Source organism: Protopterus annectens, chromosome 5.part0 (assembly GCF_019279795.1).
Source record: "Protopterus annectens isolate FY-2018-M chromosome 5.part0, PAN1.0, whole genome shotgun sequence".
Classification (NCBI taxonomy): domain Eukaryota; kingdom Metazoa; phylum Chordata; order Ceratodontiformes; family Protopteridae; genus Protopterus; species Protopterus annectens.
In genome coordinates, this window is record NC_056735.1 from 1135686250 (window position 1) to 1135712328 (window position 26079).

General features: G+C 42.3%; 1 protein-coding gene across 1 annotated transcript in view; it reads left to right on the top strand.

Annotated features, from left to right (window-relative positions):
• LOC122801555 (E3 SUMO-protein ligase RanBP2-like) overlaps positions 1–26079 on the top strand; it is a 2328503-nt gene that overhangs the window by 1277766 nt on the left and 1024658 nt on the right. The window contains exon 13 of the mRNA XM_044070992.1: positions 15873–15964. Coding sequence (XP_043926927.1) covers positions 15873–15964 — 92 coding nt within the window. The remainder of the gene's footprint in view (positions 1–15872; positions 15965–26079) is intronic.

Below are 26079 nucleotides of genomic sequence, written 5' to 3' on the forward strand. Positions count from 1 at the left end.
TCGCAACCCCCTGTCCCATCCTATTCCCCTAAGCAGGGCTTGCAGAGGGTCGCTCATGTGGTAGCACCGGTCCCCGAGTCTCCACACGGGACTACCATTCTCGATGCCTTCCCCTGTCGCCACAGTGACCACGGACGCCTCTCGCCTGGGGTGGGGGGGCACTATTCAGGCAGAACGGTCCAAGGCACATGGAACGACACAGAGACCTCTTTGCATATCAGTGTCTTAGAGATGAGGGCGCTGCTTTTGACGTTGCAGGCACTTCACAGCCTTCTACCGATTCGGACAATTGCAGTACAAACTCAGTTGTCTGGTACATCAACAAACAGGGGGGAAAACAGGTCTTATCCCCTTTGTCGCGAGGCCATGAGAGTGTGGGAATGGACGATTTCCACCAACCGCTTTCTTATTGTAACACACATTCCGGGATGGTCCAACATCCTAACAGACAGGCTCAGTCGTTCGATTCTGACTCCATACGAATGGTCTCTCAATCCTCTAGTAGCGAAACAAATATTTGCCCTATGGGGGCAATGCGATCTTTTTGCCTCTCCTCCAAATACCAAATGCAACAGTTACTTCGCTCTAATCCCCCCTCAGGGGGAGTCCCCGAGAGACTCTCTAGTACATGCTTGGCCTCCCGGTCTCCTTTACGCTTATCCTCCTTTGCCCATGATTCTGAAACTCCTACAGAAAGCCAGTCGGCTGGGGAGCAAAATGATCCTCATTGCCCCATTCTGGCCTCATCAAACATGGTTCCCGTACCTGTGGTCTCACCTAATTCATCCACCATGGATTCTGGATCCACTCTCGGATCTCATTACCCACCCTCTGGGTCTCCCGGCCCCCAACCTGGTCAACCTCAAGCTGACTGCTTGGTTGCTCCTGTTCCACTCCTGATTAGGACTCCCGGAATCTCCTCACCAGTCAAAGCCATCCTAGTAGCAGCACATAAACCTTCCACCAGAAGAGTCTACCGAAGCAAGTGGAAACGTTTCTCCATCTGGGCGGAGCACCATCACTTGGATCCTTTCACGGCGCCTCTCACATCGGTTTTGGATTTCTTAACTACCCTTTTTCATCAAGGGGCTAGCTGCTCTACAGTCAAGGTACAACTGGCCGCGATTTCACATTATCATGTAGGGCATGAATCGGGCTCTCTAATGACTTCCAAGCTTTGTAAAGCTTTCCTCAAGGGTACCTTCCTTCTCAGACCTCCGGTCAGGGAGGTAGTACCCCCATGGGATTTGTCTTTGGTTCTCCAAGCCTTGACTAGCCCCCCTTTTGAGCCGGCGGCCACGGTTGATCTTAAACATCTCTCTTGGAAGACTGCCTTCTTAGTGGCCATTACTTCAGCTAAAAGGGTCTCTGAACTTCAGGCTCTATGTATTAAACCGCCGTATTTATCCTTCCATCCAGATAGTTTACCTCAGGATCAATCCGTCCTTTCTGCCTAAGGTGTCTTCGGAAGCTAATATTAATCAATCTATTAATCTTCCCGTGTTCTTTCCCCATTGCCAGAACAAAGGAGAATATAAACTGCATTCCTTGGATGTGCACAGACAATTACATTTTTATACTCATCGAACTGCTGGTCATAGGCAATCTGACCAGTTGTTTGTCTCCTTTGCCAAAACAAGTTTAGGCAAGTCAATTTCTAAAGTGACACTATCATGGTGGATAGCTAGTTGTATCCTCTTAGCGTATCAGAGTTCGGGAAGGCCTGCACCACAGGGAGTCCGAGCTCATTCTACTAGGGCCGTTGCTGCTTTGGCGGCTTTTAAATCTAGAGTTCCCTTAGATGATATTTTTTCGCAGCCACTTGGGCCTCATCTCATACCTTTATCAGCCATTACAAACTGGTTGTTGTCTCCAGAGGTAGGGTGTCCTTTGGCTCTGCAGTGCTCCGGAATGTTCTTCCATAAAGGCCACCCAGGATTCAGGTAGCTGGGGACTCTGTCCCAAAGGTTGCTGATAAATGAAGTTCCTACTTCAGATTAAGAAGTTATGTACTCACCATAACGTTCCATCTGAGTAGGTATCTTCATTTGTTTGCAACCCCCCCCCTTCCCCCTGACCTATAGGATCTGTCTTGGATAAGCCCCTTCCGGGGCACAATAACATTGCTTATATCGGGCAAACTTGATCTGAGGTCAGTTAGGGTTGGCAGGGGATTATGGGTAAAGAGAGGAGCTAGGAGCTCAGATCTATGCTGTGGTAAAAGTTGCCGGCTCGGATCCAAGATCGGATCCATATCCCAAAGGTTGCAGACAAATGAAGATACCTACTCAGATGGAACATTATGGTGAGTACATAACTTCTTATTATTTTTCCAGTAAACCAACTACCTCATGTAACAATCCAGAAAAGTTCTGGAGGTCTGTCTCCACTCTACTCAACCCAAGCACCTTAAAAGTCCATCCCCTGCACCAGAAAAGACTCCACAACAAATTTCCCAAGACTTTAACTCCCATTTCATCTCTACCATTCAGAAGCTACTGAGAGAACTCCCCACCTGACCCAAACTCTAACCACCCACTACCCACCAAACACCCCCCTCTCCACTGTAGATAATGCCAGTACTCCATCAGCATACTCCTTTACAGTCCACCCTGTGCCCACCTCTCTGATCTTGAAATTCTTAAAGAAACTCAAACCTTATTCACTTTCTGTAGATAGTCTGCCCCCATAAATCGCTGTCTTTCTGAATCCTATATTCCCCATTTATGGGAAAAAATTCATTATTACACCTGTACACAAAGGTGGAAACTCCCACAACCTCTCTCTCGCCCTATCTCTATACTTTCTCAACTATCGGAAATCCTAGAAAAATGTGTTTATACACAACTACTTAAACACCTCTCTGATAATGCTGTTCTATCCCCTACCCCACATGGGTTCCGTCCAGGGTTCACTGCCCTCCTCTCTTTCTCTGACATGTTAACAAAGCCATAGATGCAGGTCACCCTACCTCAGTAATCTTACTAGACCTATCTAAGTTTTTCGACAGTGTCACATACTAAGCTACTAACTCAAATATGAAAATTAGGTTGCTCCCCAAAATCCCTTAACTGGTGCACCTCTTAATACAAAATAGTGAACAATCAGTAAGGTGACTTAATGTGCAATCTAATTACCAGGCTAATAACATAGGGGCACCGCAGTGATCCGTTTTAGGGCCACTACTGTTTAATATCTTTGTCAATGATCTTCACAAAGCCCCACCCCCCACATCCAAAGCCTCATCCAATATGCCGATGATGCTATGCTAATATCCATCTCCAACAATTTCTCAGATCTCCTCAGTTACACAAAAGGCCTTTACTTCTATTGAATCTTGTCTTATTAATGTATAACTTTTGTTAAACCCCCCAAAAAATAAACTTTTACTTTTCTCTATAAAATCACCTGACACTGACTTCAAAATCCTCGCTAAAGATGATACAGAAAATAGAATTAATGAAAACAGCCAAACTACTAGGAATAACAATAGACTAACTTATGAACCACATATCCTTAATGCAATAAAGAAAACACTTCAAATTAGGCAAACTTTACCGCCATAAGCTTTACCTAGAAAAGTACACCAAAACAACAACCTATCATCTGAAATAACCCAAATTGACCACTTAAAATCCTTTAAGATAGCACTAAAATCACATTATCTAAATAATCCATCCTGCACCTGCCATGCAAACAAACCACCTTAAAACAGCACATTAAATATTAGGGTGGTGGAACTTATAACTATTCTTATACTACCTTCTATATGCCCACTATCCATTTTACTTTAATTACAGATAGTACTCTCTTAAAGTTCATACTTTTTGACATATGGAACTTTTTCTATCTATTTTTAAAGACTCGTAATGCATATTGTAAACCCTATGAAGTGTTGAATTGTACTATGTTTTTGTCTCTGTAAGATCCATTAAATTTGTTAAAAATGTTGATAAATTTGTTAAAAATTTGTCAACTTTGTAATACTGTGCGACCTCCACTGAAAATGGGTTTCTGAACCAGTGGACTTTCCCGGTCAAATGTTAATAAACTGTATAAAAGGTCAGCCTGCAAAACATTAGTGTGTACATGTAACACAAAATGTGGAGCTAGATATTTAAAATAAAACTTACAAATAAAAGGCGGGAATAATAACTTTTTAACGTAACGAGCCTCTCTGTCTTTAAATGTTTATGGTGTCTCAGATGTATACAAAAAGGAGAGTACAACTATATTAAAATGTAGTGTGCAAATTACTATGCTACAGGAGACTCGTTTGGAAAGAACTGAACATGTGAATTTTATAAAGAGGTTTTCAGGATGGTTATCCAGTAGAATACCTGGGACAAAGGAGTATTGGAGTGCTTATTAATTACAAGAGGAGCTCCAATAGTGATAGAAAAGGATAAATAAAAGAATGGTTGATGGCACTGACTGGCTACTGGCAAGGGAGGAGGATTACGCTGGCATGTATTTATGTTCCACCTAAAACTGCTGTAATGGAGCTTAAATGATTATTGCTCCCAAAATTTTCTTTTCAGCAGGGAATATTACTTGTAGGTGGGGAATGGAATTTGATTTGCAGCAGGGAAGATGTGTATGTGGGGCCCAGGAGGGAAAATACAACAAAGGAGGGTAGATTTATTTGCAGAAATTTGTAAAAATATTTGACATTGAAGTTGTGAATTCCATAGTAGGAGTTGGGAGTGAATTTACATATTCCCTAAGATAGAAAAACTGGACTAGCCTAGACAGAGCTTACGTTTCACAGGAACATGTGCATTTAATTGAAAGCTTTGTTACGCATCCAATAGCTATTTCAGATCACATGCCAAGAATAACTAAAATAAAAATGCAGGGTAATGAAATAAAAATGACAGGAGCATTTTCACCTATCTGTTGAAAAGCGAGGAATTTAAGGAATGGGTAGTGGAAATTATTTGGTAGTTATTAAAAAAGAAAGATTTCTCCTGAAAATATAGCTAGGGAGGGGGATAAAATTCAAGTTGTTGCTGTCTTTTGGCATTTCCCGGTTAGGGGTCGCCACAGCGGAACTCCGGTCCGCTAACGATTGGCAGTAGATTTTCACGAACGCCGAGGTGCCAGCTCGACGTTCAACCTTCAACGAAGGCACGCCTATTTACGCATGTCTGTTGAACACCCAGCCAACCGCAGGGAGGACATGCAGACTCCACACAGAAGGCACTCCAGCCGAGAATTGAATGGGAGAACCTCTTGCTGTGAGGCAACAAATTCAAGCAGAGTTTAAAAATAGGGTGGAAATGAAAGAGTGATGGTTAAGAAGCAACAAGAGTTATTTAGAGGAACTGACATGTTATAGTATTGCAGAATAGGGGGATCTCGCAGAACAAGAGGAGCAATTGTAGAGTACTAAGCAGAAATAAAGGATTACCTCAAAAATATGCATGGGTGTAGAAATATTGCTGTTAAGCAACTGTTTTTTGGTAATGCCAGAGTGCAAAAACCTATAGTGCCACGACTCAGGCAACAGAAAGTAAAAAGTAGTGTCACCAAGCTTAGGGAGCCTATAACAAGGAAGATAATGAGATCCTGTAGCGGTACTAGAAATATTTCAGAAATTTTGAGTCCGTGTAAAGCAGAGAAAGATGGAAATCAAGAAATTGTACAAATGGAAATTTTATGTAAAAATTAAATATGCCATGGTTAGAGTTAGATAAGGCACAGTTACTAATAGGATAAGAGGAGATGAGATAAAAATGATGTATAACCGATCAACAGGAAAGTCCCCAGGAGTAGATGGTATTCATGTGGAAGTTTGGAAGCTAGGAGGGAAAAATTGATTAAAAAAAAAATCTTGAGGGTTCTGTTTGATTTTAAGAGGAGAAGCACCAACTTCCTGGAAGAAAATGGTGGTGGCTGTATTACCTTGAGGGTCAAAACCCATCAGATCAAGCTTCATACAGGCCCATTTCAATCCTAAACCATGATTATAACATCTTTGTCTATAATGGGTAAAATAATTACAAAAGTGATGCCAAAATTGATAGACCTGGATCAGTGTGGTTTTGTGGAAGGGAGGAAAATATTTGACAGCATTAACAGAACATTGATGATCCAGAGGCAAAATGAATGTAAGAAAATACCATTATTGTTGGTGGATCTTGATGCAGAGAAAGCATTTGACAGTGTAAGATGGGAGTTTAGAAGCAAAGCAATGGAAGCATTTGCCTTCCCTGGTAAAATAATGTTGATTAGGAGGATATATGAGGGAACAGAGATGAAAATTAGTGGGTGGGTTCCTCCCTAATATTTGAGCAGAGAAACCAGGCAGGGGGTGTCTTCTTTCTCCTTAGTTGTTTGCACTATATTAAGAAACATTGGCAAAGAAAATACTCAGAAATTCAAGGATATAATTGGTATGGCAGTCCAGAAAAGCTTGCTCTGTTTGCAGATTATATTTTATACCTGATAAAACTGGAAAAGGACATTTCGGTGTTGTAGAAAATTTTGAGGCACTTTCATATCTTTTCAAGATACAAAATTAATGAAGCTAAAACAAAGGCAGTAACTATAAATTACGTACCCACACACATACTGGCTCAGCAATATCCATATTTATGGGGACATGATAAAATGAAGTACTTAGCATGAATTACAAAAGATTCTGCTGTGGCACCTAAGGATATGTGGGAAAAGACTAACCAAAAGATAATGCAAAAACTGAGAAATTGGAAGCTCTGTTGTGTGGATATGGATAGCAAGATACAAGCAGTTGAAATGTTTTTAGTCCTTCAGTTTTATATACAGGTCAGGCATATTTCTCTCAACCAAATAAGTTGTGGATAGCAATTAATAAAGAGCTGAAGGATTTTATCAGGGAGGGGAAGACTACAAGAATCCAGTGGGATAAGCTAATTCTTCCAATTGTAGAAGGCAGTTTGGGATTACCTGATTTGAAGGGGTATTTCAGAGCTGAAGCTCCTATACATAAAATAAGCAGGAACCTATAATTCAAAGTGGAAAAGGAAACAAGGAGAGACTAGGATTTTGAGTGTAGATCCTTAAGGAGAATAACAGTAGCCATGTAGAATATTGTATTTGTAAAGTAGCAGAATGTATTCTAAGAACTAAGCCAACATGGGAATGGAGAAAGGAGATTCTGTAGATGGGGATGACTACAGTTAGGGCATAGCCGGCTTTAGGCACCAGCGAACCCTGCGGTCGCTGGGGGCCCCCCAACCACAGCAAGTTATTTTACCTTGATAATTTATAACATCTGTCAAACCAACAAAAGCTAGAACATCAATCTTGTATACTTAATAAACCAGGTGAGTTTGTTTGTCTTTTCAGCTTTTCCCGGTTAGTGGTCACCACAGTGGAACTCCGGTCTGCTAATGATTGGCAGTAGATTTTTATTGTGCCGAGTTGCCAGCCTGACACCCAACGTTCAGCGAAGGCACGCCCATTCACACATGTCTTTTGGAGGCCACTCGACCACGGGGAGGACATGCAGACTCCACACAGAAGGGCAGTCCAGCTGAGAATCGAACAGGAGAACCTCTTGTTGTGAGGCAGCAATGCTACCGCTGTACCACCGCAGCTTCTACTATACCAGGTGAGTAATAATGCTTATTTATATCTTCTTTAAAAGTCAAAAATATCTTTGCTTATAGTAATAGTGTTTTATCAAGCAAGGGCTTTCACAATTCCATTAAATATTTTACCACTAACAGTGTCCATGGCTTAGTTAAACCCTGCTGGTGGACATTTTCTACACTAAAACTAACAACATAGCTCGCTTTAGGTACCTACAATGCATGTGGCTGCAAGGGGGCCCCCTTAATCATATTTCACTGCGTGAGGGCCCCACAAAAGCTACTGCTGGTTGGAGAAAATGAGGAAAATGTATTAATTTCATGATTATTCTGTTTAACCTGAACAGGCTGTGCTTATGACCCTGTTAGGATAAAGCTGATAATGAACATAAGCAAGGTAAGCATTAGAGAGATCAGCAGCCCAGTGTGACCAGTGTCCATGTGCATACCTTGGATTTTAAAATGAGCTAATACTTCTCATCTTCAGGGATGGTTTCCCCTTTTAGGGAGTTTTATAAATACTTGCAGAATACCAGATACTGTAACTCTCAACTTCTTCACTGAAGAATTCAGCGCAATACCAATAATAGCAGAATAAAGGCTCAATTTTTTGAGGTTTCTGTGTTCTAGTCTAGTCTGTTTGCAGTTAAAAGCATTCTCTAGAGTCTGCTTGCTCCTTGATCTGTTTAAAACTTTCATTTAGTGGCTACAGCTAGGATCTGTAATAGTTTCCCATCCAACCTCCCACCTGTTGTGGTGGTCTTATACTTGGTGGCTTTGCAGTTGCCCGCCCATACTATATATTTGATCTGTGACACTCCTCACAGTCTGGTGTCATTAGTTCATTCAATCTAATCGAGAACATTTGTAAAGGCCATCCCACTCAGATTCTTAACCTTGAATTAACTTCTATTCCAGCTTTCTCCATTTCCACTTTACTGAAAAAAAAAATCTAAGCTTGTTTTCCCCCCTTTACTGTAACAAGTCTAGTCCAGATTTGCTGTATCCAGGACTTTGTAAGCTCCTGAGCCCCTGCTTAACTAGGGTTAAACTATTCCTGGCGCAGTAAAGTCTGCTCTTCAAATTTTCTGTTGCAGCTAGTCAGCTTTTTAGTTTTAGCACTCAAATCTGTTTCTTTGAGCTCAGCACTTGTTCAGAACTCGTAAGCACTAAATAACCTACAAATTACTACAGCACTCAACTTTCCTCACTTTTCTAGAGGAAAACAGTTTTTAATACTTAATAAATAAGCACCTATCCAGGCATGTCTAAAGGTCAGCTCCCGGTGTTTTCTCCTGTCTACCTGATGAATCTGGGCATTTTGGGGCAATGCAGCAGTTACCTCATGTACACAGACAACCCTCTCCTCCTACCACCCAACACTACAAACTGTGAGAGATGCACTTATATAGGCAAACTGGAAGCAAAGCTCTCTTCACCGAAGACTGGACTAGACAGTCAAGAGGAGAAGGTAAACACTTGCACCACACCACACTCATCACATAGTCCCTCAAAACCTACACCACCAAAACACACACATAGAAGCATAAAACACACGACTACATTTGAGGAGGCTCTGAATAAAAATCTGCCCAAACAATTGACACCTCCAAAGCAGAAATGCAAGCAACCTCCAACCCCCTCAACACAACCCAAATGACTCAGTGTGCCACTCAACTACAGTCCATAAGGCATAACATACCCAACACTCTAGTCATATGTGACTCTATAGTCAGGTACACTAATGTTCCACTCACCAGGCTAAACAAGGAGAAAGTTAGTATCAGCTGCCTGTTGGGTGCCAGGATCTGCCACATAACGCATGCACTCAGGTCACTCCACAACAAGTACAAATATGACTCTGTCATTATCAGTGTTGGTGTGAATGACCTGACACGTTCTTCCCTGGACTACATGAAGAGACATGGAAGAGCTCTCCGATCTTGTAACCCAGGCAGGTATGACCCTATCCCTGAGTAGCATCCTGCCATCAGCCAGAATGATACCACAGTACAAGGACAAAATGATTGACTTCAACAATTTGCTAAGCTTCTGGTGTCATTCTAAGGGAGTCCGGTATCTTTCTGCCTGGGATGACATGATCGACAGACCACAATGCTTTGCCAGAGATGGCCTGCACCTGTCGCCCTTGGGGTTCCGGATACTGGCAAAGGCTCTTGCCATCCCTATAGTGCCTTTTTTAGGCAAGGTTCAAATGACAAATTCACCACTGTAACTGCTACAAGCAAGCAAAATCTGAGGGTAATGCTACTCAATGCTAGAAGTCTAAACCTCAAAATGCACTCATTCGAGGCACTCTTTAAAATGGCAAACATCGACATTTGTGCAGTGACAGAGACCTGGTTCAAAGCTCCAGAGAGCACCCCTGCATTACCAGGCTGTAATTCATACCACACCTTTCAGCCACCTAACCCGGACCGAAACACTAAAGGTAGAGGCGTGTTCATATTCATTACGGATATCCACACCTCCAAGCTACTTGCTAAGCATAATGCATCAGAGATTATCCAAGTTCAACTAACTCTGGGCAAGACCCCAGTCCAGATTGTAGCTTGCTACAGACCCCCCACCATGCCCTAGGATTCCCACTCCTCTTTTCTTGATGCACTGGAAAATATTAGGGTACAACCCAACACCCTAATAATGGGTAATTTCAACTACCCCACCATTAACTGGGAAAACTGCTCTTGTACCAACTCTTTTGCTCATCGTTTTCTGGAATTAATTCCATCACCTTGAATCAACTTATCCACACCCCCACCAAGGGGCAGCAATATCCTAGACCTGGTCATCACCAACATGGGTGACCGGTGTTCCACACCAGAGGTCAATTCCTTGTTGGTCAGATCCAACCACAAGTTAATCACCCTAGACATCCACATCCCTCCCCCACCCCATTAGGAAAACTGTAAAAAGTTCTCCAAAGCGAACTTCACTCTTCTTAAGACAGAAGTGGTAAACTTCACGACACCCATGCAGATGGACAATAGAGGTACGACTGCTGAATTGTACACTTGCACTTTATAAACACTTGCACAAGTGCATGGATCATGCTATCCCTAACAGAAACCAAGATGCTATCCTCCAAAAAAAGGAAGCCAATCTGGTGGTGGTCTGCCATAAACAAACTCTACAACAGAAGAAAGAAACTGTTTTGAAAAAGAGTAAAATCCCATGATTGGATTAACAATCAGCTTCAGTAAGAAGCTGAGATCCCTCATAAAATCCTCTAAAGCTAGTTATGAAAACAAAATCGCCACTGATTCTGAAGACAACCACAAAGCATTCTATAGCTATGTCAAGAATCTCTATGGCAACACTCAGATCTGCTCTGAGTTACAGCACAATGGCACTAAATATACAGAACAAACTGATATTGCCAACATCCTGGCAGATAGGTTCAGTGCTAACTTTACCCCCCCCCCCCCTTTCACTCCCTAAAGGGCCCATCTCTATACCGGAAGAATGCAAAGTTCCTGTAATCACGGCTGCACAGGTAAAAACCTCACACTCCAAAGACAAGCACACAGCATCCATGGGACCTGACAACATCCCAGGCTGCCTTCTACATGAACTATAGAATGAACTGACACCCCACCTAAGTACCATGTTCAGTCATAGCCTCACTTCAGGCTTTGTGCCCACTGAATGGCACACCGCGACGGTTATCCCACTCCACAAAGGGGGAGCCACAACAGACCCTGGGAACTAAAGCCCCATTAGCTTGACGAGCCTGATCTGCAAGGCCATGGAACGTATCATCATGGAACTCATAAACAAAGACATTGGAGATCTCCAAACTTGACCCCACACAGTTCGGGTTTGTAAAAGGCAGATCATGTCTTCTAAACCTGATAGACTTCTTTGAAGCAGTCACCAAAGCCATAGATGACTGTAAGGTGGTTCACACAGCCTATCTAGATCTCGCCAAGGCATTCAGCACCATTCCCCACTCTGGAATTATAGATAAACTCACTAAACTAGGTATAAATCCCTGTGTCACAAGATAGGTTGCCAACTGGCTCACTGACAGAACCCACACTGTGAAAGTAGTAGACTCTCCAAATCAGACTTCAGACCAGTGACAAGTGGGGAGTACACAGGGTTCAGTCCTGGGTCCTCTCCTGTTTGGTATCTACTTCCCTGAAGTATAGGCTAACACAGAAGGTCTTTGGCTAGCTAAGTTTGCAGATGACTGCAAACTAGGAGCCATAATCAAAACTCCTAACGATGTGGACATCCTACAAAAGGGCCTCACTGAGACAGATGCCTGGTGTCAAAGCCATGGCCTCAAGCTCAGTGCCAAAAAGTGCATGGTCATCCCCTTTGGCAAAAACTCTGTACCCATGAACTACCACATAGGCAGTAGTCTACTTAACACTGAAAGTGTGATGAGACCTTGGGACACAGGTGGACAGTAGTCTCTCCTTTGATGATCACATCGCCACAGTGGTCAGGAAATCCTTCTACATGGCACACCTCATCACAAAAGGTTTCTTATCCAGAAAGAGGTCATTGTTTCCCTCTGCTCATCACTCATTAGACCCATTATAGAGTACAAATGCCCCTTTTGGTATGTACCTCACAAGACATCTGCAATAACTGGAAAGGCCACAGAAATACCTCACAAAGAGGATTACTGGCCTCAAACAGATGCCCTATGCAGACCATCTCAAAAAAACTCCAGCTTTACTCTGTCGCATATCACCTACTCAGAGGCCATCTCTGCCTAACATACAAAGCTATGTCAAACCCAGAGCTGTTGGACCTGCTCCACTTAAAGAAATCCCAATCCCTCCGAGCTACACACTCTAGGGACCTAAACCTTGTCACCACAATAAACAGAACATGCTGGAGGGATAGATTCTTGTCCCAAAGACTTCCCATACTCTGGAACAGACTACCTGTCTATGCCAAACAGAGCTCCTTATTAGCACTCCAAGAAAAATCTTGATGATTGGATGGGAAGTAGGAAATTCGCCCCGGGGATCACTTCTGTCGCTCTGCTTGACAGGCACAGGAAAATAATTTTCTTGGGTAGCGAAAGCCAGGGTACCTTTTTGGCTAGGCTTGTATAGGCCCTAAGGCCAATAGCCTAGTACCTACCTGTGAACTTAAACCAGGAACACATTTTAAATATCACTCTGATTAAATGAAAAAGATAACAGAATAATACCTTTTGTATCAACATGTTTTTTTTAGACATTAAGTGTAAAACTCTAATGTCTGGATTTTATTGACTGTGTGTAATCCCGAATGATTTGCAAGCAAATCAAACTTGTTACAAAGGACAACAAAATGATGTGCAAAATCAGGGAAGGTCTGTGAAATCAGGGACAGTGACAGCTTTGCATTACTCCTCACTGAGGTAAATAAGTGAGCCACCCCTGCTGCTTTTTGACTGCTTAGCAGTCACTGATCTGGTGTGCTGGTACCAGTGTTGCACAATGTATTGCTGAAATAATATATAATGTGTGTGTGTTTGTGAAAATGTTTAGTGAGTTTTATCTTTGCACACATGCATAATGCCAGGACCCATACATTATTTTTCTGAGTGTCAGTAAAAACTGTAGCCAACAAGAAATTATATTTCAAAAGGACGTCATAAAATATATCCCAGAACATTCACACTCTTAGATCTTGCAAGACTCTGGGGGATCCCTACTCCCCAGACTGTATAAATGGGAGATAGAGGGCTCTTTTAATCATCCTTGACCATGTGGGGACCCCAGAAACACTGTTTGAAGAAAAATGAGGTGAAAAAAATATATATATTTTTTTTCTGATTATGCTCTCTAACCTGATTAGGGTGTGATATGACCCTGTTAGGATAAAGTTGATAATGGCCTGTGCTCTCCACTGCACCCATTCTAAAACCAGCCCTGTTCGGATGTGTGTGTACAGAAAGCTGCTGTAGGTTATATATGGTGGGGGCGAGATTGTGGTGTTATTCCTCACAGTCAAATCTCAGAGGTGTGCACATGCAGTAATTAAAACTTGTGTTTGGGCAGGGGACAGTGTGGTAATTGTTTATTTTACTTTTCTCACATACCTCGGAAGTGTACAAAAAAGATTACTACAGCTGGTCTAGGAACAACAACAAAGAATACTTTACTATAATAATTTTTTTCACTCTCACAATCACACTTAGAGCATACACAGGTGGCTGGCTTTGACAGTTTGAGTTGAGGAGTGAGGAGGCCTACTATGTATATGTATATTAGCAGTTCCTTGAATTACATGACTCCGGCAATTTGAACCTCAGCCTTCATCCCAGTCTAACACCAGAGGGATGCATTAGCAGTCTTTTTTGGGGGGGGGAGATTGGGAGGCAGGCAGTTCCCAGATAGGGATCTTTACATCCAGACAACAAAAGGTTGTTAGTTTATTGTGAGCTACTGTTTTGTCATCTTCGCCTTGGTACAACTTGTGTCTTCCTTGAAAGAAAAAAAAAAAAACATAAAACTTCCTAAGTGGTTATTATGGTACTGTCTTTGCTCAGGAAATTTATGTTGAAAGGATGCAATGAAAACTTAAGCTGAACAGCAACACAATTTTGTTACTTAATCATAATTTCTGTTCAAGCTATTGGACGGAAATGTGTGTAAAAAGAAAAAAACTTTAAAATGCACTTCAGAGCACGTAGAAATTTATAGCTTCTTGAAAATTAAGGCAAAATGTGAGAAAAGGAAGAAAACAAGTAATGTGCATGGTATGGGGAGCCCAGGATGGGGAGTGGTAATGGGGAAGACTGGAGGCTATTGTGTGTATGGGGGAGATCTGAAACAGTAGGCCTAGGGCACCATTTCACTTAAGTCCAGACCTATACATAGAGTTGCTGCAATATATCATTGCTGCAACTAAATGCCAGTAACTGTAAATGTCCCTTTTTGTGAGATGGGCCAACACAGGGTAGTACACAAGTCTTGTAATGTAAGACTATTGTAGCTAAATGTCAGTCAGTGCATACTACTAAAAGTTTCCAGCATGAACTAAAAGGTTGCTTAGGAAGGGTGGCAGCGACATGGTGATACATAGACTTGGAAGTGCATAGGGGGGCCCCCAGCTTGACATCTGCTGTGGGCCCCCAAAATGCTAACACTGGCCCTGAATTAGGGATACACACACTAGGCAAGAAGGGGTTGGAATTTATTGCAGAAAACTGGTAGAAGAACCAAAGTATTGGGAGCAAATATCTAGAGAGGGAAGGGTTATAGAATGGGAAGAGGCTAAATATTTATTTGGACTGCACGATAAAGATTGCCTTCTCCATCAAGGATCAATATAAAAAGGGAGTATAGGCAAAGAAAGAAATAGGGGGATCCGTAGCAAAAGACCAGCATTGGTAGTGTTTAGTAGAATCTATAAAGGAACCTGCTGTTAAAAAAGAAGTGATAATTAGAGCACACAAAATCCTATCCACTATCCTTTTGTGTGTGTGTTGTGCTGCTCCTTGAACTATTTCCTTGACTTATTTTTTAAAGAAACATCTTTAGTTATTACATAGGCACTCATGCATTTATATAAATGAAAACAAAGCATACTAACAATTTAAGTTGCAATTTAACATCACCAAACATGTTGACATAATTGTAGTTGCAAACATTGTACATCACTTATCTACCCATTGTCAAACGTTAGCTAGCTCATTCAAATCCTGCCTTCTTTTAAACCTTGTTCCTCCTCCACATGTATTGTTCCCACAATTCCCATTTTTTCGTATGTAATTTGTTCCTACCATTTTCTAAAGATTCCAATTACAGTTTTATCTCCTTTACTATATTTGCTACTTCTAGTAAAGTTGTTTTAGACTGATTTCCTTTTTTTCTAGTAATTGTTTTTTTTAGCAGCCAACATAATTAGACTCAGCAAAGCCTTACTATGTTTAAGCAGTTCCAATTCTGTATCATAGATTAAAAAAATCAAGGAACTAGTTTAAGGAGTAGCACAACACACACACACACAAAAGGATAGTGGTTAGTACATGGGGTTAAGGGGCAGTAGAAACAAAAAGAACATTTCATCTAATCCTTAAGCATAGAAATATATGTAGACAACTAAAATATGCTTTGGAAGTAAGTCATATGTAGCTTAATACTGTGCTAGATTTCATGAACTTGTAAAGGAAGACTGGCATTATTGTGAAATAGGTTAAATAAAAAAGGATTTCTTTAAACTTTTTTAGAGCAAATGTTCTTGTGCAAACCTTACTGAAGCTTAGCATAATAAGCCTAAAGTGGAAGTTAAAAAGCTATATATTTTTTTAATTTCTAGTTGCTACATCAGGAACCTCTGGGTACTATAATCAGAGTCCAGCATACAACTCTTATCTGCTTCAAACAGCTCCAACTGTTACACCAACTAAGGTAATGTATTGTATGTTTATTATTTACAAGTTGTTTGCTGTTGTAGCTGGAACATTCCTACACTTGCTTTAGTAGATCACCACCACCAGAAGATTTCTTGTTTGTTATTGTGTTGTAAATGGATTGCTCTAGCATTGAAGGAGTTTGGCAGGGAAGCAAAAGAGTAAGAGGGCATGGCCCCCTCACCTCTCGGGGAGGAGGGGAGGTTGCACACAACCCAAGAGCACATGGAGATGGTATGATTTCTGTGGTGGATGGAGACCAAGTAAACTATTTCCTGTATTTTGAGATTGTGGGGTTGCTTGCCATTATACTCCCATGTGTAAGTGAGGGCCTTACACAGCTTTTATGCCTATTGCACATCATTTTGCCAAGAGTGTGCAGGGGCTTTGAGCCTGAAGGAAAATGCCACCCTTAATGACTGCCTTAAGTGATGAGTCCTCTTAGCAGACTTGTACTCTGAAGTCAGGAAGCAAATGGGTCATTGGCCAAGAAGGGTCTGATTTACAGGGAATGGAGGGCATATATTACAAGAGATAAATATAATGACATTATGCCCAAAACTGTGTTAGCAAAGATTGCAAAAGAGAAATATAATGATATTATGCCCAACACTGTGTTAAACAGAGTGAAGTGTAGTGTAAAACACCACCACACCAAAAAAAAATCTTAGCTATATACATACACGCATTCATGCGTGCTCACACAGAGTAAAAAGAAGAAAATGTGGGTTAACAGTGTGTGTATTGACTTTATTATAATTGTCTCCTCCCGAATCAAGTCTTCAGAGTTCGATTTTAAAAATTGCACATCACAAAACAATACCAAAATCACCATTCATTAAAAACAAATACAGATGACTATCTCTTTAAACATTTGTAATTATACTCCACATTTAGAGACTCTAAGTTTCAGTGTTTTTTATTTAAAAATAAAATAGCTAAGGTTTCTGGCAGTTCCCCCTAAACAACAGAAATTACAAGAATTTGTGTGTATATGTATGTGCGTGTATATATACATGTGTGTGTGTGTGTGTGTGTATATATATATATATATATATATATATATATATAAAGTGTATGTATATATAGCAACATTTGTAGCATAAAATCTTATGCCATTAATAGTCAAATATACCTGTATTATATTTGCATGTATTACAAGCCCTGCATGCAAAAGTTCCTTCACACAGAGCAATTTGCTTTTGCACGTTTTCCTCAGGTCTGACAAAATGATTGTGAACCAACATGTTCCGTATGCTTTATTTTTGTTTGATATCAAGTCTTGCCTCGAGTGTCTGTATAAGCGGTGGATTTACCCTAAGAAATAAGCCCAGTTCTTCCTAATAATTTCCACAACTTTATTATAAATATATGTGGTTACAAAATGCAGTTTGTAATATGTTTTGTCCTTTTTATCTGTATTTAAATACTTCTCTATCACATTTCTTTGTGTAGAAATCTAAATATGAATTGGCTTTATGTAACTAGAAAGACTTGCTTTTGTAATTAGTTCAAAAGTAATCTTTGTGGATAAAAACTGCTTTTGTATTGAAAATGAAATCCTTCTGATTAGAGAATTTGCTTAAATTTGCTTAAACAAGGTACAGTGTATTTCTCCAACACCAATTTTTTTTTTTTGATTTTATAGGTTACTAGACTAATGCCCACTAGGGCCCTTACAAATCTAGCCACGCACCCTAAACCATGTTGGTATCGAAGGAACTAATGTTTTTGTAAGTGGGGGTGTTAGGATGATACTTTTCTTATTGATGGTCTCTGACCTTAAGGGAAATGAGAGGCTAAAATGAGATTAAGTTTACGATTTCCCTTCCAGTTGTCAAGGATGAACTCTGATGTCCTTCTATTCACATGTTGCAGTATTCATAACAGTAGGGTGGTTGCTGCCTGAAGCACTGACATTGGCCAGTATACCAAAGTTTTGCTTCAGGAAGGGTGTGTGTGACGTCCTGCGCCAGTGCCATACACTGACATAGGGTATAAAAGTGACATCTGCATGTGCCCTCTTCAGAATTTTTTTGCTGCAGTGAAGGTCTGACTCCAGTTCGGACAGCAGATCACTAATTCAGACAAACGCTACAGACGATCGCTACACATATGTACCCTGTGGGGTTTTTATTGCTGCCTTTTGTTTTTTTTTTGCTAATGGCTTGCATGTCCACTGGAAAGGGGAAGTGTGCTTGTGGAAAATGGATTCCTCACAAGGACTAGTGCATATTCTGTTTAGGCCAGGCCCACAGCCATACATCCTGCCCTGTTTGCAAATCATTCATCCCAAAAACCCTTCGCAGCCATTTGGCCACGCTTAAACTTTATTTAGAAAATCAGAAGCTCCGATGTCTCGCACTTGGCATGGAGGGAGGAGCAGGCACCATCCAAACAGCCACTGAAGAAAAAGGCCAAGAAAACCAGGCTTGATTCCCATGCTGCACCTCAGGCATCAGGGAAGATTCTTGAGGCTGATGAAAGCCCGGGATCTCTTCAGACCTCCATTTCCTTACCAGGGCCAGGAACCACGATGGAGTCTGGACTGGCGGAAACCTTGTGTATGACCGTTGAGGCAAATCAGCCATCAACTCCTGATGACGGAGGGGAACCCACGACTCATTCAGCCGGAGGGCCCTGCTCTTTTTCCTCCACTCAGACAGACATCGCCTCCCTCTCTTTATCTACAGTTTACTCCAGTGAAGAGAAAACAAAAAGTTAGGCACACAGAACCACAACCTGTTCCAGGTTGGGAAGTTTTCTATCAAAGCTTGTTTAAAGCATTCCAGGCTCTACAGACTTAACTGCAACCAACTGTTTCTCCTACAGGACCCCCTTTGCTTCTGTCAGAGGAGGAGCCCTCTTCAGATGAAGACTCTTTTCACCTATGAATCTCAGATTGATTCACCCAAAGACTTCATAACCCCAGAGGAGGAGGATCCCATTACTCCAGAGTCCCCTGGGGAAGAATTCACCTTTGGTGATACCATGTCCCTCATGAGGGAACATTTTAAGTGGCAGGTCTCAGACTGTAAGAAAAGATACTTTGACCTGCTGCAAATGGAGCAGCCATCCCCTTCAGCTGTGCCCCCTTTGCTTCCTGGCTTTCAGGATGCCTTCTTAGCCGCTTCTCAAACTCCAGATTCACAACCACCAGCTTCTAAATGTCCTGACCATTTTTATAAGGTCCCAAAGGACACCCAGTTCCTTTTTAGAAACCCAACAGCAGACCTTGCTGTTATTGCAGTCTCTGCAGATAAGACATCTAGGCAATTGCCTTCCTCTACCGTCTTATCCCACTGATAGTAAATTTATGGACAGACTAGGGAAAAAGGTGTATACCTACTCTACTCTTGCTAATAAGAGCCTTGAACTATTAAATCCACATGGCTAAGTATGTCCTGGACACTATTGCTAAGGCTTCCACCCTAGTCTGTGAGGTCCCTGAATCCAACATTAAAACTCAGCTTAAACTGCTTTCCAAAGCATCCCAAGTAATTAGACACTCCAAGTGCAGTTTTGATACTGTGGAAGCTTCATCCAAATCTGCTGCTTCTAGCTCATTACTAAGGCATTACTCCTGGCTGAGACTTCAGCCACTGCCTTTAGATGTACAAACAAAACTACTGAATGTCCTCCTGGACAGTAAAGCACTGTTTGGCCAGGCCTCAGCTGAACTTCTTAAATCCCTTCAACAGAAGTGTAAACTTCAAAGCTTAAAACTCTTATTGGTATCTCCCATTCCCAGATACCAAAGAAACTAAGAAAACATCCTTTGTCAGGAGGCAATCCTCCCACACTACTCAGCAGACAAAGGGACGTAGGCAACCGAGGAAAACCTCTGCCCCCAGGTTTCCCTCCACCTCTTCCACTGCCCTCTTTCAGAGCCAGTCTGATCAATCCAGACCACCTCTGTTGTGACTTACCATTACTAAATCAAAACACCCCACTGTCCCTTCATCGCACCCTCTCCCTACCCTCCTGGCAGAAGATTACATCAGAAAGATGGGTACTTTCTGTCATTCAGAGGGGGCTGCTTTATGACTTGGTGGATGTTACCACCTTGTAGGGAATCCCTCAACCTCCAGCAAACCAAATCTACCTCTTCCCCACTATCATTCAACAACTACTAGCCCAGGGCACCATAGAACAAATAACACCCACCCAAAGAAACAAAGGCTTTTACTCCAGAATGTTTTTGGTACCAATGAAGGATGGCCCATGGAGACCAATCCTGGATCTATGTTTCTTAAACCTGTTTCTCAAGGTACCTAGCTTCAAAGTGATCACCTTACCTTTGCTCCTTCCACTCATTCCCACTCGGGCCTACATGGTGGCCTTGGATCTGAATGATGTCTACCTCCACATTCCCATTCACCCAGACTACAGGAAATTCTTCTGATTTTGCAGTAGGTTCCTGGCATTTTCAAATCTCTGCCTTGCCCTTTGGGCTCTCCACAGCCCATCGAGTGTTCACAAAGTGTCTAGCACTCTGCATTGCTCACTGCAGAACACAGGGTATATAAATATACCCATACCTAGACGACCTTATGGTACTTAATCAAAACCACCAAGTCCTCCAGGAGCACCTAAAAATAGTGATCAACACCCTAACCTAATTGGGGTTCACTATTAACAAGGAAAAGTCTCATCTGCAAGCCACTTAAGATGCAGTTTTCTTGGGATGCAGAATCAGAACAGACTTAATGAAAGCCTGTATCCCAGTTCAAAGAATCCTGGACCTGGCCATCTACCTCAACACTCTTAACCTTACTTCATTGCCAGCATGGGAATTCCTAAGGATGCTCAGATACATGGTATCCCTAATACCCATGTTGCCCCTAGCAAGACTCCACATGAGAAAGATCCAATGGATCTTGAAGAACTTATGGAGCCAACACTCCCATCCCCTGGGCACGCCTCTCCCACTACTTCAGTGTCTGAAGACAGAACTCTAGTGGTGGATGTCTACCATCCACCACAACCAGGGTATCCCACTTTAGGTAAATGCCCCCCTGCTAGATCTCACCACAGATGCATCAGAACTGGGTTGAGGTGCAGTACTACAGTGCAACCAGTAACAGATCACTGTACAGGGAAAATGATGCACACTAAAACTAAAGGACCACATAAATATCAAAGAAATGAGGGCACTCCATTTGGCCCTACAAACCTTCAAATCAGTCCTACTCCCAGGAACTCTAAGTGATCCCAGACATTATGACTGTAATGTGGTACATAAACAGAGGGGGGGGGGAATAAGATCTTATCCCCTTTGCAGCTTAACCATCCAAATCTGGACTCTAGCAATGGCTCTAATCATCCATCTTGTAGCAGTCTGCATTCCCTCGACAGAGAATGTCATGGCAGACACACTAAGCAGAGCTTCAGCTCCCTCTTATGAGTGGATGCTTCACAGAGAGGTATTCCTAGATCTCATTCACAAGTAGGGTATTCCACAACTCGTCTGTTTGCCTCCTCCCAGAACAAACAGATGCCCAAATTTTGCACAAGGGCTCCACATCCACACGCCTGGAAAGTGGATGCCTTCTCCTTTCATTGAGGGGAATGTTTCTCTATGCCTTTCCACCCTTCACTCTGATTCAGAAAGTTGTCCTCAAAATACAGAAGGACAAACCAAAAATCCTGTTGGTGACCCCCAACTGGCCAAGATAGCACTGGTTTCCCCTTTACCTACTAGCCAAGGGCAGTCACTACAGGTTACCTCACTGAATAGACTTGCTCGCACAGAACAGGGGATCCCTACTTCATCCTCAAGTGAATAACTTGAAACTGACCTCATGGGTGATAGGACTCTAATCCCCTTCAGACACCTGTATATAGAGGACGTACTCCGTGTCCTGCAGGAGGCCAGGAAACCTAGCACCAGGAGAAATTACATCTTTAAATGGAAAAGATTCTCCAGGTGGTGTCTGAGGAAAAATCAGGACCCTATGACTATTCCTGTACCTTTGGTCTTTTTCTATTTGTGTGAGCTCCTTCACACAGGACTAACTTACTCATCAGTTAAAGTCTGTCGCCTTTTGAACCAGCACATTCAGTAACCCTAAAACTGTGCACCCTTAAAACTACTACTAGTGGCCTTTAACTGTGCCAGGAGGGTATCAGAGATTCAAGCCCTTATGGCCATCCCTCTTTACCTTATTTTCCACAAGGATAGAGTTGCCTAATCCCTCTTTCATGCCTAAGGTGGTTAATGAATTTCATTAAGCCAAACCGTTAAACCTGCCTGTTTTCTACCCTAACCCCCAAAATGCCTCAGAGAGGACCCTACATTCTTTGGATGCACACTGACAACTGAGGTATTAATTGGACAAAACCAAACTTACTAGGAAATCGGATCAGCTTTTCATTTCCTTCCACCCTAGGGCTCTAGGGAAGGCAGTCACCAAAGTTTTTCCTCATGGATCTCTAAATCCATTGGAATATGTTACTCTGCCTATAGTAAAACCTTACAGGGCCAGGTCAAAATCGCACTCTACCAGGGCAGCTGCATCCTCAGCTGCTTTTTTTCAAGGGGGTGGATTATGCCTCAAGCCTAGAAGTCGCCACTTGGGCCTCAGTGCACACCTTTACCAAACATTACAAACTGTATTTAGCTTCCAGGGCCAGAGCTGGTTTGGCCAGGTCTATTCTTCAGGGTGTCATTGACCAAGGACCCCAATCCTCCTCCCAGGTTCATACCTAAAAGCCTTGGCACTCTCCCTACTGTTATGAATACTGCAACATGTCATGTAAATAGAAGGACATAATAGAATAGTTGTGTAAGAGTTTACCATAACCTTAGATGTCCTTTTCCATGTTGCAGTATTTAGTCCCTCCCTACCTGCCCCCCTCTGACTCCCCAGCCTTTTATACCTTACTGGCCTGCGGGCATATTTTCATCCCGTCACTTTTTTTAGCCTCTCCACTGATCACAGCCTAATAAGTACCCTTATTCTAGTCTACATGTGAATCTCTAGGGCCTACCATCTTTGGACCCTCCTTAAACCTCCAGGAGTACTAGTGTATGTGGCAGTCCATTCTGAAGAGGGTACGTGCGGACGTCACTGTTTTATATCCTACGTCAGTTTATGGCACAGGACATCACACGTACCCTCCTGAAGCAAGACTTTGGTATAATGGCTGGATGTCAGCACTGCAGGCAACAACCTCCCTACTGTTATGAATACTGCAACATGAAAGAGACGGCCATCTAAGGTTATAAGTTCTTACACAACTGTTCTTTTTACATGGATACTGTGCCTCTTCCATAATGTGAGGATCCTTTGGGACATGTGTCTCTCCAGCAAATTGTTTGTCTGAAGCAAAGCTCATTTCCATGGATCTAGTGTTGCTGGTACTGTTTGTTTTGCACATGTGCAACAGAGTCATCCGAGCTGGTTCTGAGGAAGCCTTGTAAGTTAGGCAAAGATTCCTTCTCAGCAGCCCTGGAAGCTAAATACAGTTTGTAATGTTTGGTAAAGGTGTGCACTGAGGCCCAAGTGGTGACTTCTATACTGCAACAGTATAGAACAGGGTTTTCATGCCCAATTTCTCCTGTTAAGAAACCTTTGTGTTCTGTTGCAACTGTTGTCTGGTTAGATACTGGCCAATGGGAGCATTGCATTCGGTGATAGGTCTGTAAAGGGCTGAGTAGAGTGACACTCTTAACTTCCTTGGAACTGGATGCCATCCCCTTACCTATAAGATGAGCAACATAGAATGATTTTCTTACTGTCTTAGCTATGTGATGGCCAAAGGCCAGGTTGCTGTCTACGTATGTTGTCAGATGTTTTACTACTGGGTTGACACTTAGGGGTGTTTTATCAATGAAAGCTTGGGTTGACAGTTTCCCAAAAGGCATTATAATGCATTTTTAGCATTGAGGTTTAAGTCATGGGTTTGGCATCAGTCATTTGTCTGTGTTAAACTCTTGCAAGATGGTGTATTGGGGGAGTCTATAATAGCGCCCAATTTGCAGTCATCTGTGGACTTATTGAGCTAGAGGCCTAGAACATTATCCTTGATTTCTGGGGTTTTCTCCTGGTAACCTGTGTCTTGGTGGAGGTGGTCTCTCCTATCCTGACTTCTTGGGTCCTGTCTGTGAGCCAGCCTGCAATCCAGTGGGTTATGTAGGGATGTTTACCTAGCTCAGAGATCTTGTCAACAATGCGTGAGTGGGGTGTTGTATCGAATGCCTTGACTAGGTTGAGGTACACAGTATGCACTTTTTTACCCTCTTGTATTGCCTTGGTGGGCCCCTCAGTCTACCAGGTTAAGTAGGCATGACCTTCCCTTAAAGCCAGATTGGGATATGTCCTCTATGTAGGTTGCTAATGTCCTTGTTTATCATTTCCATGATTCATTCCATGGGTTTTTAGCTTGACTGGTCGTAGTTCCCTGGGTCAGTTGATGCTCTGCTCTTATGGAGGTGAATGACTATTGCAGTCCTCCATTCACTTGAAATGCAGCCTGTTTCAAGGCTGTAGTTGGAATGCCTCAAGGTCGTGATTGGTCGTGTGTTAGTTCAGGAGGTAACCAGGGAAGATGATAGGACCCATGGAGGCAGCATTCTTGTTTTTAGCGGGTGCTGCCAGCACCTGGTCCCTGCTATTAGCTGGGGATAGTGTGTGTGGGGGATTTCACAGAGGTAGCTGGGGGGAGGAGGTGAAGTATGAGTTGATTGTCATCCTAATCCTCTGTTGCAGTATTCTTAGTTTGGGATTCCTTGCCTCAAGTGACCTGAATGTCGGCTCCTATACAAATGCTCAAGCCTGGTTGTTGTAGGTACGTGGGATGTCACACGTAGGGCTATAAACATCTGCACGCACAGACCTCAAAACTTTAAAGCCCAACTGGGCAATCCAAAAGAGGCAGCCAAGAAGATGACCACAAGAGGTGCTAGGTGCCATATGCTGGCTAGTCTGACCATAGTCTAGTGGGTCCCATGTAAGACAAGTCAATAGGAAAAAGGGGGATAGATGAGGGGGAAGGAATACTGCAACATGGAAGAGAAGGACATCTATGGTTATGGTAAGATTTTACACAACTATTATCAACCATAAATTTGCTATGTTACATTGATTGGTGAAGGTAGCACTATTCACCAGTTCAGCACACAGTTGTGTTACCTTTACATAGCTGAAGAAGGCCTTGTGATTGCTTATAGCTTGTAAGAATATCCTAACCTCGTAGTTGGCCTTGTTGGACTTTAGATGTATAACAGAGCACTTGTTTTTAAGGGAGTTACTCTTTCTGATATTGGACATTAGTTTTCTTCTTCTATTATATACCCTGCTTAGGTGAGGATTACATTAGTGGGGGCTGTTTTTAGTGTTTGTTTTGGTTTTACTTCTTTTAGGTATGGCAGCATCAGTGTCGCCATTCATATGTTTGTAGGTGCTTTCAGGATTATAAGGAGCCTTGAATTTTGCCAGACTGTTAGTAATAGGATGTAGTTTGCCTTAGAATATTTCCTAACTTTTACTGGTTTACCTAGGTTTTCCAGGTTGATTTTTACTTTAAAGTTGACAGCTTTGTTATCCAACCTCACTAGTGAGTATGTGAAACAGGGAGAGCTGCAGTGCTGTTCCATGTTGGTGAGTACCAGATCCAGTATGTCTGATCCTCTGTTTGGAGTGTACAGTGCATTATCTGTTCCAGGATGTTTATGTTAAAGTCCAGGAAGCACTGTGCCTGTGAGTTTGAGGCAGTATGCGTTTCCCAGTGTATAGAGAGGTAGTCAGTCAACCATGAATAGGGTGTTTCGTTTGATTGTGATCACTGCTAGTAGGTTTAGGTAAGAGTTGTGAGAGACTATGGTCATAAATGGTGACCTGCTAGACATGATATGGTGAGGGACCTCATCTATGGTGACTTGTATATGGATGAGCTCCATAGTATCACCCCTTTTAACCAACCTGGAGGAATGCGTGTTACTAACATAGCTTGAGACGCCTCCACATTTGGTCCCAGTCTGTGCTGCTTTTGCTGTAAATGTGTGGAAGACTATTTAGCCTTGCACTGCAGGAGTGCTTTCTGTGGCTTTAAACCAAATCTTAATCGCAGCACCTGTGTCTACATCTTCCAGAGTGCAAAGGGCTTGAG